Source organism: Malus domestica, chromosome 11 (assembly GCF_042453785.1).
Source record: "Malus domestica chromosome 11, GDT2T_hap1".
Classification (NCBI taxonomy): Eukaryota; Viridiplantae; Streptophyta; class Magnoliopsida; order Rosales; family Rosaceae; genus Malus; species Malus domestica.
The window spans coordinates 8792945-8811018 of NC_091671.1; the positions used below are offsets into that span (position 1 = coordinate 8792945).

The 18074-nt window shown below is 36.6% G+C and overlaps 2 protein-coding genes across 7 annotated transcripts; one reads left to right on the forward strand and one right to left on the reverse strand.

The window, feature by feature from the left end:
* The first annotated feature begins 530 nt into the window (after positions 1-530).
* On the forward strand, positions 531-7251 carry LOC103451072 (probable LRR receptor-like serine/threonine-protein kinase At3g47570). 3 transcript variants are annotated; one of them, XM_029088401.2, is made up of 5 exons: positions 531-1039; positions 2084-2154; positions 2797-2961; positions 3878-6534; positions 6647-7251. In XM_029088401.2, the coding sequence occupies exons 4-5, from the start codon at positions 3984-3986 to the stop codon at positions 7012-7014; spliced, it is 2919 nt and encodes a 972-aa protein (XP_028944234.2). In that variant the 5' UTR covers positions 531-1039; positions 2084-2154; positions 2797-2961; positions 3878-3983; the 3' UTR covers positions 7015-7251. The 3 variants fall into 3 exon arrangements, with proteins under 3 accessions (XP_028944234.2, XP_070663607.1, XP_070663608.1); XM_070807506.1 differs by having other exon boundaries at positions 3883-6534; XM_070807507.1 differs by having other exon boundaries at positions 2089-2154.
* A 922-nt stretch (positions 7252-8173) lies between these two features.
* Positions 8174-15072, reverse strand: LOC103445189 (uncharacterized). Of its 4 annotated transcripts, XM_070807547.1 has the most exons (10): positions 14608-15072; positions 14443-14508; positions 14281-14349; positions 13649-13748; positions 12987-13137; positions 10993-11043; positions 10137-10244; positions 9448-9532; positions 9017-9132; positions 8174-8591 (listed from the first exon to the last, which is right to left on the reverse strand). In XM_070807547.1, exons 5-9 carry the CDS (start codon positions 13071-13073, stop codon positions 9047-9049), a joined length of 417 nt encoding a protein of 138 aa, XP_070663648.1. In that variant the 5' UTR covers positions 13074-13137; positions 13649-13748; positions 14281-14349; positions 14443-14508; positions 14608-15072; the 3' UTR covers positions 8174-8591; positions 9017-9046. The 4 variants fall into 4 exon arrangements, 1 of the variants encoding a protein (XP_070663648.1); XR_011572787.1 differs by having other exon boundaries at positions 8174-9132; positions 10080-10244; XR_011572788.1 differs by lacking the exon at positions 12987-13137 and having other exon boundaries at positions 8174-9132; positions 10080-10244.
* Between the last annotated feature and the right edge of the window lie 3002 nt (positions 15073-18074).

The following is an 18074-nucleotide window of genomic DNA, read 5'->3' on the forward strand; positions in this document are numbered from 1 at the left end:
CTTTAGAAAACTGGTTTTTTTTCAAAGCACACGGAGCTACAGTGCTCCTTTAATGAAAAGACCCACTATCAGACTGTTTTTTTTTCCAAAAGCACTTTTACAAAAAAGTTTACCAAACGCTCTGCTGATTTATTTCACAACCGCTTGCTTATTCTCACAGCACAGCCGCTTATTCTCACAGCAATTTTTTTCAAAGCTATGCAATACCAAACCAGCCCTAAGCAGGGCTAAAGACGGAATCTCATTGTACAATAAACAGTGACGACAGAAACAAAGAAGGGGTAAAAATGGAATAACACTGTAGAATAAACAGCATTTTAGGCAATTTTCTCTTTTAGTGTGTATATATAATTGTAGAGTACGTAGCACTGGGATAAAAATGACTCGTACCACAACAACAACACAAGAACTACTACCATTAAGTGGATTAGCTGTAAAAATTCTACTAAGTTTTATTCCATTAAATAGATTAGCTGTATAAATTCTACTTCATATTTTTTCTTACAATTTCTTTCCAAGTGTAGAAAAAAAGTAGAAAAGTAAATGACTTTTTTGGAAGAAGAAAAACCCCAAAAAGTAGAAAAAAAGAGGGCAAAATTCAAAACCCATTTCATTCAATTTTGTCCCACATTTTGATTTCGATGAGATTCGAATCAAAACCCAAATGGGGTTTCTGGGTCTGAATCAAAATCCTTGATTGAAGACAAAAAAAAAACAAACGAAAAAAGGGGAGACTTTTATGGAGAGAGGCCAACCTGCTGCGCCGAGCAGCTTAGAGATAAAGGTGGTGAGTCCACGGCGGAGCGACAACGTTGTGCACCCGGCGGGACAGCCTCCGGAGACCACGACGCCGCGGCGGTCGTTCAGCGACTACAGCCCGTTGAAGAGGTGGGTGTCATGGCTGGTGTCGTCGATTGTGGTGGCCAACATTGTGGTTTTTGTGGTGACCATGTTCGTGAACGATTGCCCCAAGAACTCCGACACTTGCATTGGTCGGTTCCTCGGCCGCCTCTCCTTTCAGCCCTTCAAGGAAAACCACGTAAAGCTTTCACTCTTTTATTTGTTGGGGTTTGGAGTTTTGGATTGAAATTTGTGTTTTGGGATTTATTGGGTATTTACATGTGGAAATTTGGAAAATTTTAGTTGTGGATTGTGGGGAACTGCCGGAGTGGCGGCGAACCGTTTCATATAAGTTGATCTCGTTTGTGTGTTTTTGGTGAAACTATGATGAGAAGGGTTGGATAGTTGGATTGGTTTTGTTGTGAAATTAGAGTGGGATCAATCAAGGTTGAGACTTTTTTAGGTAAGAGTAATTGTGAAAGTTATGTTTTTACCTTTTTTTTTGGTCAATTTTATGACTTGGTGGATTTAGAATTTTGGTTATATTACATATATTTGTAAAGAAAATAGTTGAACTGCATGAAGCTTGATGTAATTCTGCTTTTAATCAATGTTGGACTTGGGAACCCTAGTGAATATGGAAGTGAATCTACGATCAGTTGAGAAACTTAAAGGAGCTAGACGGGTAATGAGGGTTTATGTATTTAGTGACATTCAGGCAATGCTTGATGTCTATTTGATGTCGGCATATCGGAAATGCTTGAACAAAGAAGAAGGGAGCTCTGCACTTATCGGAAATACTTGAAGAGTTGCAAGTAGTGAACTACTTGGCTTGATTAGATTGCTATGTTAACCAAAATGTCCCCTGTAATATGTTACAGGGTTAAAGTTTTACAGTAGTGTTCTTTAGCGATTTAGTTTCAAAATTTTCGTTCGACTTTCCTTGCTCTGTGAGGTCAATGTTAGAATGATTATGGAAAAATGAAATTGTTTGTCATAATATCTCTGGTAAGAGCGGGTATGCGTTCTTCAAGGACTTGTTTGTCATTCTTTAAAGCTGTTTAATGTGCTCATTTCAGTATGTGTCATCCAAAGTCTATAACTGCTAAAAGTAGCACTACAAGGCCAAGGGAGCTATCATCTGTATGGAAATAAGAGCTATAGACATGCCCCATAAGGGTCAATAGGTCTCAGCTGCACATCTAAGTATCTAACTTGTTTCTCATATGTTTTCATCCTGAAGGTTAGAAAAGATGGGTGCTCTAGACGTTCAGAGAGTGGTTCATCGACACTAGGGATGGCGGCTGATCTCATGTATGTGGTTACATGCTGGAGTTTTCCACGTGCTTGTCAATATGCTGAGTCTTGTAGTAAAAGATAAAGCACACGACATAAATTGTAGAATAATAAATTAGTTACCAAGTGCAAAACTTCTTTCATAAATCTAGAAGAGAAACACTTTCCGGATGGTTTCACCTACCTTGCGATTAATCTACAGAGGATTTCTATGCATTTGTTTATTGAATTGTAATCCTAGAGTAGTGGTCATGTAGTGCTGGTTGCATTATAACTTTCACCAGTATGTTGCTAGGTTTGATGGAAACAAGAGGACGTTTTATTCAGCGGTGAGCAAAGAAAAGAGTTTATACACCGAAGATGGGGTTCAAACTTTAGTTTTAGACATAGTATTTCATTTTATAGAATAAAATTGCTTGAAACAAAAGCTGAGAGATTATTTCAGTTTTCCATCACATCTGTGGGAACAAGGATTGTTTTGGATATCCAGTACATGTAGACATGGTTCCTCATTTTGAAATGTTTCAAGATGCCGTCTATTTGAAAAGATTGAAAAAATAATAGTTTGATGCTGATCTACATCATGTACGGTTGTTTTGATGAACTGTTTTAACTAATTGGTTTGAAATTCTAATTTTTTTTTTATTTGTTCTTCGGCAGTTCGAATTGGTTTCCTATATTCTCATGTCTGGTTTTGGTGGGAGTTTGCTTTCAGCTCTTTTTATTCAATATGGTATTTCTGTTGGTGCTTCTGGTGCACTTTTTGGTTTACTCGGAAGCATGCTTTCAGAGCTCATATCAAATTGGACAATGTATGTAAATAAGGTAAATAAAGTTTCTGTATACTCAACGATGCACCTCTTTATAGTATGTGCACGACCCTTTGATCTTACAGTTTCAGATTTCAATCCGCAGTTGGCAGCATTGCTTACTTTCCTTTTCATCATCATAATAAACTTAGCAGTGGGAATTCTACCACACGTGGACAACTTTGCTCATATTGGAGGATTTGTCTCCGGATTTCTTCTTGGATTTTTTTTTTCATTTTGAACCAAATGTTACAAATTTCAATCAATGCTCTCGAGTCTTGAACCAAATGTTTTTTCATTTTGGATGATTGCCAAATGTTTCCAGAGAGCTTCTGAAGTCAAGGTGCTTTAAGGGTCTTGGTCCTTGGCGTACCGAAAATGCCAGACAATAGGGCCCAGTAGTGGAAGTAAGCTAGTGAAGTCGTCTAAAAAAACAAGCCGAAGTTGTTATCATTTACTTGGATTTATTCCTTCTCATATTTGAATTTTCAAGAAACAGAAACTGTGGTGTAAGTTCCTCCTATGATCCTATGCTTCTACAATTTTCAATCAATGCTCTCGAGTCTTGAGCCCCCATGAAGTTTAAAAATTAAGAAAGCTTTCATTTTAGATGGTTGCCAAATGTTTCCAGTCAGCTTCTGGAGTCAAGGTGCTTTAAGGGTCTTGGTCCTTGGCGTACCGAAAGTCCCAGACAATAGGTCCAAGTAGTGGAAGTAAGCTAGTGAAGTCGTCTAAAAAAACAAGCCAAAGTTGTTCCTCCTATGATCCTATCCTTCTATAAATTTCCTTCTCGTGTAACAAATGGAACTCACCAAATTCACTCAACACCCATCTCTCTATTTTTTTCTGCTTCTCTCTCTAGTTATATGGTTAACCAGATCAGAAATGGGGGTTTTGGTTGTGAAATTGATCTTAATATACTTGCTTTTCAGTGCAGGGTTTGTTTGCTGTAGGAGCTCCCTGCAATCGGGACTCGGAGGGAACGCAACGGATAGGCTGGCGCTGCTTGCCATCAAAGATCTTCATAATTACAACGTGATGAGCTCCTGGAACGAATCCACGCACTTTTGCATGTGGCATGGTGTGACGTGCAGTCGACGACATCACCAAAGGGTCACTACCCTACACCCGCAATCTCAAAATCTGGTAGGGAAACTATCCCCAAACATTGGAAATCTAAGTTTTCTAAGGGAACTGTGGCTGCGAAATAACAGCTTCAGTCATGCAATTCCTCCACAAATTGGGAATTTGCGTAGGTTGCAGGTATTGCGATTAGACGTTAACTCGTTTAGTGCCAGTATTCCACACAATATATCATATTGCTTCAACCTTATCCATGTGAATTTCAGTCGCAACAAGTTGGTGGGTAAAATTCCTTCAGAAATTGGATTGCTGTTGAAGCTACAAAAGTTTACATTAGAAACTAATAATGTAACGGGACCGGTCCCTCCTTCCTTGGGGAACCTTTCGTCTCTCCAGGTACTGGTTCTTAGTCGTAATCACTTGATGGGAAACATCCCCAGTTCTCTTGGCCAATTGAAAAAATTAACCTTCTTGGGATTGGGGTTAAATAAGTTGTCGGGTAGCATCCCTTCCTCCATTTATAACCTCTCTTCTCTTGTTACATTTTTCATGGCATTTAACGAAATTCAAGGGAGTATTCCATCAGATATTGGCAAAAGTATTCCTAATCTCGGAGTCTTCAGCGTCGCCTCAAACCTACTTACTGGGTCCATACCTCCCGCAATATTCAATGTCACAAGTGTGCGGGCTTTTGAAGTTGGGGATAACAACCTAATCGGACAGGTACCGAATCTCCAAAAGCTTTACAACCTCCAGCGGTTCAACGTTGAACTTAATAATATTGGAAGCGGTAAAGATGGTGACTTAAGTTTTCTCTCGGACTTGACCAATGCCACCCAGTTACAATGGTTGATTATAAGCAACAACAATTTTGGAGGGACATTGCCCATGTCAATATCCAATCTCTCAACCAAACTAGATACGTTTTGGGTGCACCTTAACCAAATATGTGGAAGCATCCCATCTGGGATAGGGAATCTGGTGAGCTTGCAATCGTTGGATTTGGGGAATAATAACTTCACAGGTAACATCCCCTCTGACATGGGTAAGCTTTCAAACCTTGGAGCATTAGAAATTTTCATGAACAAATTATCAGGAAATATTCCACTTTCCTTAGGAAATTTAACCAAGTTATTCTATCTTCGGTTGGATGGAAATTATCTTGAGGGCAGCATTCCTTCAGGTCTGGGGGAATGCCATGGGTTGCAATTGTTGGATCTTTCTTATAACCTCCTAAATGGCACAATACCCAAACAAGTTTTTAGACTCCCCTCCTTATCGATTGCTTTGGAATTGTCTAATAACCTCTTCACAGGTTCCCTTCCCCCGGAGGTTGGGAATTTCCAGAGTCTAAGTGAGCTTTATCTTTCTGATAACATGCTATCTGGAGAACTCCCCAGTAGCCTTGGTGGTTGTGAGAGTTTAGAAGTCCTGCATTTGCAAGGAAACTTCTTCAATGGGTCCATTCCTTTGTCTATGAGTTCAGTGAGAGGGATTCGAGATCTAGACCTTTCTCGCAATAATTTTTCAGGGGAAATTCCAAAATTTTTAGAAGGTTTTAGATTCCTGAATAATCTGAACTTATCATTCAATCAATTTTGGGGAATGGTACCTACTGGAGGTGTTTTCAAAAATGCGAGTGCTATTTCAATTGTTGGCAACACTAATCTGTGCAGCCCTGTTGCTAATTTAAAGCTTCCCAAGTGCAAGTCTAATGAGACCAAGAAACGAAGATTGTCTCGTAGCTTCAAACTAATACTCCCTTTAGTATTTGGACTTAGTCTTCTAGGAATAGCCATGGTGTTCTTCTATTTCTTTCTTTGTTCGTCAAGGAAGAAAAAGAAAGAAATTTCATTGAGCACTTTGGGGAACACTATCTTGCAAGTGTCATATGCTACTCTACTCGAGGCTACTGACGGGTTCTCAGAGGCTAATTTAATTGGTGCTGGTAGTTTTGGGTCTGTGTACAAAGGAGTTCTTGATGAGGATGATAAAGCTCAACTTGTTGCCGTGAAGGTGTTTAACTTGTTACGCCATGGAGGTTCGAAGAGTTTCATAGCCGAATGTGAAGCTTTGAGAAATATTAGGCATCGAAATCTTGTCAAGATTATAACTGTGTGTTCAAGTGTTGATTTTCATGGTAATGATTTCAAGGCTCTAGTTTATGAGTTCATGAACAACGGGAGCTTAGAGGAGTGGCTGCATCCACCTACTGGAACTGAAGAGTTAAGAGATCATATACCCAAGAAGTTAAGTCTTCTTCAGAGGCTAGAAATTGCCATTGGTGTTGCTTGTGCACTGGATTATCTTCATAATCATTGTGAAACGCCAATAGTTCATTGTGATCTCAAGCCAAGCAACGTTCTCTTGGACAACGAATTAACTGGCCATGTTTCTGACTTTGGATTAGCAAGATTTCTCTCACAAGTAACGAGTAATGTTTCAGCAATTCAGAGTCAGACAAGTTCCGCTGGAATAAGAGGAACGGTTGGTTATGCAGCTCCAGGTATATATATGTTAGATATATATTTCATTATATTTCCTTTCTATTTTGGAGTATTAAATTTACAAAATTCAAACAGAATTATTTATACACTTATGTGATGTTTGAATTGTAGAGTATGGCATGGGGAGTGAGGTGTCGACGAATGGTGATGTCTACAGCTTTGGCATTCTCTTGTTGGAGATGTTTACAGGGAAGAGACCCACCGACAACATGTTTGGTGATAGCTTGAACCTTCATAATTTTGTCAAGATGGCTCTCCCCGGGCAAGTTACTGAGATTGCAGATGCACCACTTCTTCAAGGAGGCACGAACGAGAATCCCAATCAATGCAACATGAGAATTCATAAAGTTGAGGTGTGCTTGAGTTCAATATTTAGAATTGGAATTGCTTGTTCTGCTGAATCCGCAACAGATCGACTAAAGAATATCAATTATGCTGCATCTGAACTTCATTCCATTAGGAATACTTTTCTTGGATAGAAACTCTTTTTTATGTGCTTTTGTGATGGAGAAATTTCGTGCATTGCCTGTGAAGTCTAGCTTTTATGTTACCACAGTAGATGTGGAAGTTTGCAATATAAATAATCACCAATGAGGTTCATTGTGTGAAGAGTATTACTACTTCTTATACTCGGTTTTTTTTTTGTAATATTCACATCGATTAAAGTCTAGTTTGTGCCACGAAATTGTTGAATATTCGCATTGACGGATTGCAAATTTTTGAAAGATTCATAACCTCAAAACCCTCAACATTCAATAAAATCATTTTGGAAGCTGTAAAGATGGTGATTTGAGTTTCCTATCAGACTTGGCCACTATCAGTGTAAGGTGGTTTCGAAAATCAAAGTGCAATTTCAATTGTTGTCAACACTAGATTCTTCAAGGGCATTCCGAATCTCAAGCTGCCCAATTGCAAGTCTCACTTGTACAAAGATGCTCATCTATCACGGTCAATGCCCATGATAGATTGAAATCCACCACGGGCACTGTGTCGTTATTAATTTGGTTGTAATAAAAAATCTTAGTTTCTACCACGGATTGTGTCTGTTGTCAAATGTAATATAAACACGGATTGTGCCCGTAGTAGATTGAGATTTAACACCACACTCATTATGGTCGTTGTGGATTATAAATTGAACCACGGCAAACGCCCGTTCTAAAAAAATTTCCAAACATAAATAAATCATTTAATATGTATACAAATTTATTACAATATGATAATTACATAAAAAATGGCAGATTCAAATATTACAAACTGCACACTAAAGCTGACAATGAGTTATAACTAGACCACAACACCACATCTACCAAGGCTGATTGACCACAGGCAAAAATGTTCGTTATAAAAAGTTCAATTTAACCACGGATATTTGAAGTCCGTGGTAAATAAATCAGTTTAACAACTGGCATATATAGGTCCATTGTGGAAGTGGTTAAAATAACAATGATCTTTTAAAGCATGTTGTAGTTTAGCTAAATACTAGGAAAAGTGCCCGCACGATGCTGCGGGTTTTTAAATCGTATAAAATATGTAGAAAGTTACACTATGTACATATACTATTTACATACGTGTGAAATCTATTTACAACCCTAAAAAAAGGTTTCAACTTTGACATAACAAAAACAGTTTGGACAAATCTTAGCAAGAATTAACTAATATATATGAAGGGATCCCCTATAATGATAGTTTGCACAACTATCATTATAGGATCAGTTTGGACAAATCTTAGCAAGAATTAACTGATATGTCTGGAATTAACTGATATATATGAAGGGATCCCCTATAATAAGTAGAAAATGAAAAACCTTTCCTTCTGTAAGAAAGAAAGTAGTAATGGTAACATCAGTTCCAGACATATTTTAAGTGTCGAATATAGGAGCATACTTATTAGCTATTGGATTATATCTCATCAATAACAAATAGCCAATTTCCACACCATTTTTCTATAGCTTCATAGTTGGCATAGTCTGAGCTAGTAACAAATCTCTCCACTTCTTTGAGATAGTTTTGAGCAATCTGTGATTCCCATGAGACACCTTTGCCTAACATCTCAATGCTAAATCATCAGGAAATCCAGGAATAAGACATTGGTGCAAAAATTCTCTATATTCCAAAAGATTGTTATTAAAATCAACCAAATACTTGAGTACCAAAAAAGAGAAAACTACATGCATATAGAGCGGTAGATAAGATAAAGGTCAGTTCTTTGCGAAACCAACATTGCATTTTACCCAAAAAAATGATATAAAAATAAAACCCAACAAAATAAAAGATGAGAATATGCAGTGGCAGTCATATAAGAGTTCATTAATTTGGTATTTCAAATTGGCCCATTCATCATTTCTATAAAATTTATATTATGGCATTCCCACGTAGCAAAACTATTATGTTAGTATTAATAAACTGAAAAGCTATATCATTGTGACCCGAGTCAACTTATCCAATCAGAAAAGTAGTGTAATATCTTTAGTAGAACATAACCTGGTCAATCGAGCAAGTTTTGTGCGAAACTCATTGAAATTCCTTATCATTGAGGCAAACTTGTAGCTCATTATCCGCACATTGATGAAGCCGTTCCAACCCAGACTCATCTTCACCTGCAGATCGTAAGATCTATAAAATAGAGTACAATTGTAGACACTTTGCAGCAAGGATTGTAAGATCAATAAAATGTCCAGAATATTATTTATAGGTTTCGACAAATATAAATACTATTACATAAGTTGGTTACCATTGGAATTGCATTTTGGGGGGGCTGACACGATGACAGAAATTAATATTTTCTAAAAAAACATTAGTTTCATAACAATGGGACGTATGTATTTGATTTGTGGTTGTATAACAAATATTAACAATGACAGTAAAGTTGGTTTCACAGATAGATGATTAAAAGTGCCTAAATTTAAAAATACCTTGAGTTATATGGCGAAATCTCCATTTATATCCCTGTAAATCTTTTGGTGTTGCATTCTGTATTGATGGTTGCTGAGACATGCCCTGTAAAAACATTTGTAACATGAGAGTAAAGTTTGAATAAGTATATATTTAATGGTTGAGTAAGATTATTGAGCTGAAATTCATTTTCTGGAAAAAAGTGTGCTGCTGTACAGTTAAAACACAGGTCAAACATTCACAAACCTGAAAAGAACTAAATAGCAAAATGATAAATGGTAACCAACTGAAATCCAAAGAGAAATCTACCAAATGAAAAATTCACTGTAAAGCCGAACCACTAAGGAATTGGAACTTATTTTGTAAAAAAATTGTTGAACCAGCTACAACTCTTGGTGTTGGCAACCTCAAGCATTGTGGCAACTCTTCTGTTCTCATCATAAAAAATGGCTCCTTTTTGATAAAAGAGAGTATCCATCACTGCATTGCTGCTCAGTGCCCAAATCAGTGAGAAAAAACAAATTCAAAGGTTTAAATGGAATTCCAAAACAATCCCAAAATGGGCACCCTAGAATTGTAAAGATAATGTCTTTATCAAATTTTCAATTAATTACAGCAAAACCCAAAACTTAAATAGTTTTAATGAGCTTACGGGACCACTCATCAGCAAGCTCATGGCTCTTGGAACCTAACACCAAGATCTTCCAACCTCTTTCCACGGTGGCCACCATAACCTGTTTGCTCTCTGTCCACACCCGCACCCTCTTGGACTCGACATACATCGCCAAAGACAATGTCCTAGAAGGCCCAATAATGGCTGCAGAAGAAGAGTTCTTAGCAATCATTTAATGTATGTGTGATGAAGTGAATTTGCAAATGATTCATATATCTGCAAACATTAATCAACAAACAAAAAAATATAACAAAATGATAATTAATTTATTTTGATGAGCACATTGAGCAGCGAGGATGCACAGTAAACTATGGTTTCAGCCCAATGAAGTAGAATGCAACACAGTAGCAACCATCTTCTTCTAAGGAATGTTGGAAATATAATCTAGGAACCATCGAAGGTATTCAGGCTAAAGAAAAACACCATCAAATCTCAAAAAAAAAAAGACAGAAAAATTCTCAAAAACAGTTAATTCAGTAGAACCTAATTGAACACTCATAAATTCAAGAATCCATGTCAATTATATTCATAGAATTTCCAAAACACGGCTCATCTCAAGCAAAATAATCCAAGGAAACCCTTAGGACTCTGTTAATACAAATCTCTTAAAGCTTTGGTCAAAGAACCTAAAAAAAAAATAACCTTGTACAGTTCTCTAATTGAAAGCCAATTGCAGGCTGCAAAAAGAGATTTATCTTATTTTAGCAAAATGAATTCCAACTGGCCACAAACCAATGCCTTGACCAAAATGAATTCCACTTAAGTGTCAACCAAATTTGCAAACATCTAAAAGTTCTTCGATTTTCACACACCAAAACAACATATCAAATTAAAAAACCAATGCCATTAGTGAAATAAATTCGCACGGTATTTTAAGCTGTAAAACAATCACCTTGCAAATGAATAGGCACATCTGATTCTTCCAAATACTTCCACCTCCATCCTAGAATTCGTCCCGTGTCACCGCAAATACTGAAGGATTTATTTTGAAAAACATGTTCATTTGAGCAACATCATATAGCATGCAATTAACAATTAAAGGCGGAATCATGCTTGCATGCACTCAAAAACAAAACATTACCATGAAATTCAAAGCCTAGTAGATTGGTGAACCAATAATCAACTCAAAACAAAGTGAGTTGAAATTATTACCTTTGTAGATTCCTCTTTGCATAAGCAAAGGCTAATCACCCAAAGAGATAGGGCCTTCATTCCTTGCTTCTTAGATCCATGGATTTGGATGGAAAAATAGGTTTCTCCAAGTTCCCAAAATAGGGAACCTCTAAGTCTCTTCACCAAGGTTTGATTGTAGAAGAAATGAGTGACCTTGGAGTAGTAGGATTGCTAGATGTACCCTCCAAGGTGTTGGCCTCTTTAGAGAGAAAATGGAGAGACAATTCTCACCAATTTTCCCCCAAAATAAACCCTTAATCACATTAATGAATATTTGGCTATAAAGTCATTTATATAGTCACTTCTTTAAGTGACCTAAACAACCAAAAAACCCTAATTCATCTTCATGGCCGGCCATATAGAGAGATTTGGGCTTTTGGGCCTTAATGAATCTTTATTCATTAATTGTCATACAACTTAAGTTAATGGGCTTGACGTTCGAAGCCCATTGGGCCTTAAGGTCCAAAACTATCCCGAAGTCTTTAACGAACTTATTCGTTTGATTAATTAACATATTAATTAATCCTTGCCATAAATAAATGATTAAACCATTTAATCATTCTTACTCATTTCCGTTTAATCTCCAATCTCTACCTTTTATGGTGTGCGATCCATTAGGTTCCTTTTAGCGAGGCAGTGGGCGATTAAAACCATTTTACATCGATTGTGAATTGAAACAATTTTCAATTCTCCCTTTAGTGGTTATACACGTATAGGGCTTCCACAAACCATGGTTGACGCCTAGCAGCATGTCATGGTTACCCAAGCTAATCAGAAGAGGATAGAGAACCTATTCAGTTCGGGATTACAAATGCAATACGGTCTTTCTCTAATCTAATACTCTTGACCACATTGTTTGGTATGATAGTTTATTTGTTCATGTCTACTATCCAATGTGAATCGTTTGCTTATATGATTTCCTTGAATGTGATTTGGAACACATTCCACAATCTCATTCATACTCTGGCCAGAGATTCCAAATCATATCATAGAGTATTCTCCCTCAACTGTTTGAAGGTTAGAGATCCCTTGTTGCGCATTCACTTGTCTCCATGACTAAGTGGCTTAACCCCAACGATGCCGTGACACCCCGAGGGGGTGAATTAGACATAATCAAAGATTAAGGACTTAACCACAAGACAACTGTGATGCCTCAGGTCAAAGGACTACTTTGCATTATCCCAACCATGAGTTCTCATGTGACATGGAATATAAGAACTCTTCGTTGATCACGTTCAGTGAACTCATTCGCTATTGAGCACCTACGTACTTGTCTTGATGTCACACACACCAATGACTCGAGACTAGTCACTCTCCCTGAGAGAAGACACAGTACGTACTGATCTTAACGGACTGTCAATGCCCAATTGGCAATCCTATGATCAGGAACATTTAGGATGTGTCTACGAAAGAATGGTCTCATTAATCTAACTTCATTAGATTGCATTCTCCCAATCACATATTCCTTGGACTTTATCGTTTAAGCATATAACATTTATATGAGACGGCTCAAACAATAATCTTTGCCCTTTATATGTAAACTAGATTAGTTTAACATGTGAAATGTCCGTAAAGTATCATCATATGATTGGCTTTAGAGCACATTTCCAACAAATACATGTAAAAAATCCAAGAAAATCAAATGCTAAACTCTACAAAGTCTATGCAATGAGTCAAATGCAATGTAGCATATGATAAGATCAAATCCACAACCTGGTATTGAAATTGCTCATAGATGGCCAAGTCAGTTTTCTCTTCACATATTCCCATTTGCTGCCACACGGGAATCACTACTCCCATCACTCATAGCTCCAGCAGTGGACTGCCCGTTCTGCTGCGGCTCCGGCGTTTTCTTTCTACCAAACTTGGCATCATAAAACAATTTATAATCTTAAAAATATAAATAATTTTAGATGAGATAAATCCACGAATTCTTTAGACAATCATATCCATCAGATCAAGATTTGCAACCGCACAATCTGTTCAACCAAAATTTAATCCAAATCTACTAAAACTCTAAGCATGTAATTAATCCCAAAACAAAAATTATATTAAAATAAATTTGAAAACAGAAGCAAGCAAAAAAACAAAAGCAAACAGAAGGTTTGATTTTGTTTGCATATAAAATTAAAAAAGTGCTTGCATTCAACATCCACATTATGAAGGCAAGAAGTGGATTGCGTTCATTTCAGCCACATCATACCCTTATCTCAATCATTACTCTATCTAAATCCTAAATTTGTAGAAAATGCATCGAAATAACATAGTGGTACATTGTGTTGGTACAATTATGTAGACACATTATCATTGACATCCCAAAGTTTTCGTGTATACATTTGAAAAAAAGAAAGGAGAAAAAGGTACAGAGCAAATACCTATGAGGAGTGATATCAGAGATTTCGATGGGAGCCCAAGACATCATCGTACTTCCAACACAAAGCAAGCTTCCTTCATAGTTCAGACCATTATCTGTACCTTCACCAGCAAAAATGGTAGAATTGTAATAATCAGTGGTTAAAGTTGAATTAATAAAAAAATTAATTAAGGAGTAGGCAAGTACCATAAAAAACATACTGAAAAAATTTTCCAACCCCCTCCTGCACCAACAAACTGTGTATCTACAATTTGATAGCGTTTCTACCAAACATATACCAAGTCGCATTAATGATTATTAAACTTGACCCTACACTACATATGAAATTTTACCATCACTTTAACAAAAACTTTTACAAATCCAAAATAGCGTAGATATCACTCTTCCAATTTTATCACCACAACCTTAAATCTTATGAATCAAGCATAACCATTACAGCAAATCAAATAAATAGAAGAAGCTATGGATTTAAATAAAATTGCTAGCACAAAAATCAGCAAGAAAATATGCATCACCAATTAACAACCCAAAGACGCACAAAAAAAAGTCCCAAATCACCAAAACAAAACAAAACAAAAAAAAAATTCAGCCGAAAAGAAAACAAAGGAAAAAACAAATAATACATTTATATACCTTTAGCACAAAGAGTTCCAAGAATCAGAATCGAAAATCCAAAAATCTGAAAGGGACTGTTTCCCGAATCTGGAAAACAAAACACATCAGACACACACAACAACGATCCAACGAAAAACAAAAGATCGAAACCATATAAGCTGATAAACATGCAAAACTCACCTGGAAACGCCGGATTAGATCGGTCGCAACCAAGTTCGAAGCGAACCCAAGATGGGCACAAAATTTCTGAAATCAAAAAGCAAAGCCCATGAGATATTAACAAAAAAAATCCAAAAAAACATGGAAAATCGAAACTCCGTGCGGTAATATACATGTAAAACTTACTTGGAAAACCCGGATTCAACGAACCAAAAACCCAAAAAATTATTGGAATCGAACCAAAAAGGCAGAGATATTAACAACTGTGACCACTAATCGAAGAACAACTAAGTAAAATGGTCCGCGTTTTGAACAACGAAGCAACACGATGAAGAAAACAGAAGCGAAAACGGAGAAAAAAGGACGACCAGAAACAAAGCAAATGGAGATATGCGAGAGAGAATAGGCGAAAGCAAAAGAAAGATCCAGAAATAGAGACCTCGATTGAAGAGAAATGGTGAAGCCCATCCTAAATCGAGCGGCTTGGTGCAGAGAAGAGTGAGGCGAGGAGGGAGGCGGTGAGAGCAGGAGTCGAAAAGGTGGGTTTAGAGTCTGAAACGGTGGGGGAAGCATCTAGAGAAAAGCTGGGTCGAGATATAGGAAGGAAGGGCAAAGTTGAAATAACAAAAACGAAGCAGGGATGGAAATGGGAGAACATGGTTAATGAACAGTGATTTTTTTCTGTTGGGTTTTAGTATATGTATAATATCACGAGACAAGCCTGTGATTGCAAAAAATTTAAAACAGCGCCTTTTTAAATCTACAACGGGCTATAATTGTTAACGTTATCATTTCAATTTTTTATTTTTTAATCAATCAATATAATATCATGCCTGAGTGTCGAAGACCCTTACACCGAGAAGGCCAGTGAACCATAAGATAGAGCTGGAACCGGAGGCTTTGCTCTTTATCGAACCTTATCTACGGTTTTCAGATCAGACGGCGCCAACCACCAAGTGTCCCCCATTCGCATATGTCAACCCGACCCGAAACTTCTCATTTCTATCTCCAAAATCTCACTCCCTGTACATTTTTCTTTGCCTTGTTTGCATATACTATGTGAACCCTAATTTTTCTATTTCTTTGAGCATCTCAGGTACTCCCAATACTGGATCTTTGTCTTCTCCAACTAGAGAGCATTAGATCTTTCTGGCGTATGTCTCGGTGGATGAGATTTCAGAGGAGGTGGCGGCTTTGGCACAATCGCCGTTGTCAGTCGAAATGGAAATCGATCTTCGAGATCGACTGAATTATGGTCGGCGAATGTCCACCATTAATGGCGGAAAGAGGATTCATAGCCTAGCTTCTCTTGGATAACACTGAGCTCACTATCTCAGAACACACTCCTCTTCTCGATCTATCAGGTAAAAGTTATTTTTCAGTTATTTTTCTTAATTTTTAGTTTATCCTCTTGTTTGATATTTTCCTAATTATCGTATTGATTTATTCATAATGTTTGTTCTAGAAATTGGTCAATGATTTTATAAATTGGTATAAAGAACAACATTTAGTTATGTATGATGATTAAAATTCTGGGGTTTTTTTTCTTCTGCAGGTTCAGTAGTAATTACTAGTCGTTTTGTTTGTTTTACAACCCTTTTTTACTGTTTCATTAGCTAGGAAGAATCAAATGGGTTCCAGTTAATTGACTGATCAATCTACTAAGAGTAATTTCAACTGGGACTTTAATCTAACTGTTGGTGGATGGAAATCCATGCCAAATAGGGTATGTATGTCTGCATGATTGTGTTCGGCCAAGCTTAATGGTCTTGTGATGAGATATTTCAATTCTCTACATTGTTTCAAGTACTAAATCCCCATATGAGATTGATGAGTAGAATTTATATTATATATTTTACCCTATTTTTAGTATATTTTGGTTAATATTTTGGAAGAATTTTGATACTTTGAATTGTATTTTCAATATAGGATTTTCGACTTCCTCTGGAGCAAAACAGGACCAAATGGACGAATTTTGGAGTAATTCTAGTTGGAGGATGTTCGTGCGTCACTTAGCTTGATCATATCAAAATTTTGGATTTTTCCACCAAGCAGTTATTTTCTGGCAAAAAAATAAAGGAGCGATACGCGGTGCTGGAAAATGACGTTTTTGGGCTTAAATTGCGTTTTTGGAGCCCAAGATGACCTCGGATGGTTTCGTGGCCTTCTGGAGATGTGTTGAGAACGTCCTGATCTTTAAAACAAGCTATCTTGGGCCAGATTTGGAGGAGATTTGAGGCTAAAATGTGGCTGTACAGTTTCTGTGCAGATTCTCCTAACTTAGTTAGGATTCTATTTTCTAAGTTATTTTATTTTATTATTTAGTTGTCTAATTGGAAGAAAAAAAGACTAGGGGTTTGTACGATGGCCAGAGGAGTTTAAAAAGGTTTTCCTATTTTTGGGGACACGCTTTCTTTTATGCAACTTTGGAGACAGAGAAAATTGCTAGGGTTCTTGGAGATTTTTTACTTTAAGATGTTTTCAATCCTTTTCTTAATAATATTTTTTATGATTTCAATTATGAATATGAGTAACTGCTTCCTTTTGCTAGGGCAAAGCTTTGAGCCTTAGCATGAATATGTGATTTTTATTTAATTGCTTATGATTGATTGCATGCATACTTTGAATTATTAATCACCGGGATTAAAACTATCTAATTGTCTTAATGCCTGATCACCATTACGATCTTTAGAAAAGTATTTTGATACAATTTTGGTCGGAAGGTTCCCTGAAATTGACGCTGGCTTTTTGTGATTAATAGTTGTAATTTCACTTAAGATGAACACCACGTCTTAAGGGTTGCATGGTTTTTCAAAGGATTTTCATAAAACATAATGAGTTTTACATGTTTAGATTTGATCCGAATGTCTGGACGGGTTGCATGTTAGATATCCGTTCTTTATTGGACGTTTCAAGTAGAATATGAATTAGGAAAATCTAACCTTCAAAGTGGCATGTGTAGATCATAAGTAATTGGTAAAGGTTCATAGGATTGCTAGGTGATGGTGGAACCCTTGTGCTTTCTTAATTTGATTTCTCCCAAAACTGTTTTCTTTTCTTTCATCTTTAATATTGCAAATTAGTTTACTTTATTCATTAAATTCATTTTTAATTTAAGTAGTTTATAAAATCAATCATCTCAATTTCTACTTTACAATAATTAATTGGAATTTGGTTTGTTTCAAATTATTTAATAATTCATGTGGAGAACGACCTTGCGAGATCCGTTTATACTACAATAACCTTGTCATTCTTGCAAGTATTATAAGAGTTTTTAGCTCGTTCACATGTGTAGTAAAATCCCTATCAGAGATCTCTAGATTCAACGTTAGACATGTCGATTTTTCTTTCAGGAAACACCCTGAGATGAAATACTGATGTTTGAGATAAATTTTGAGTGATGTTTCATTCTTAAGCGCAGTTTCCAGTTATATTTGTGCAAAGGACTTTCAGACAGGGTAAACATTTGATATTAATTTTTGGGCTAATGATTGATTTGGTTTATCGGATTGGTTTGGTTAATCTTATATAGTATATATTTGCAGAAATATATGTAGTGGCTCTATTTAGTAGGTTCATAATCTAATCATGTGTTTATCTTTTCTTAAAGTGCTCTCCATATTATAATTTGTCAAGAGTTCAATTGCAAAGGA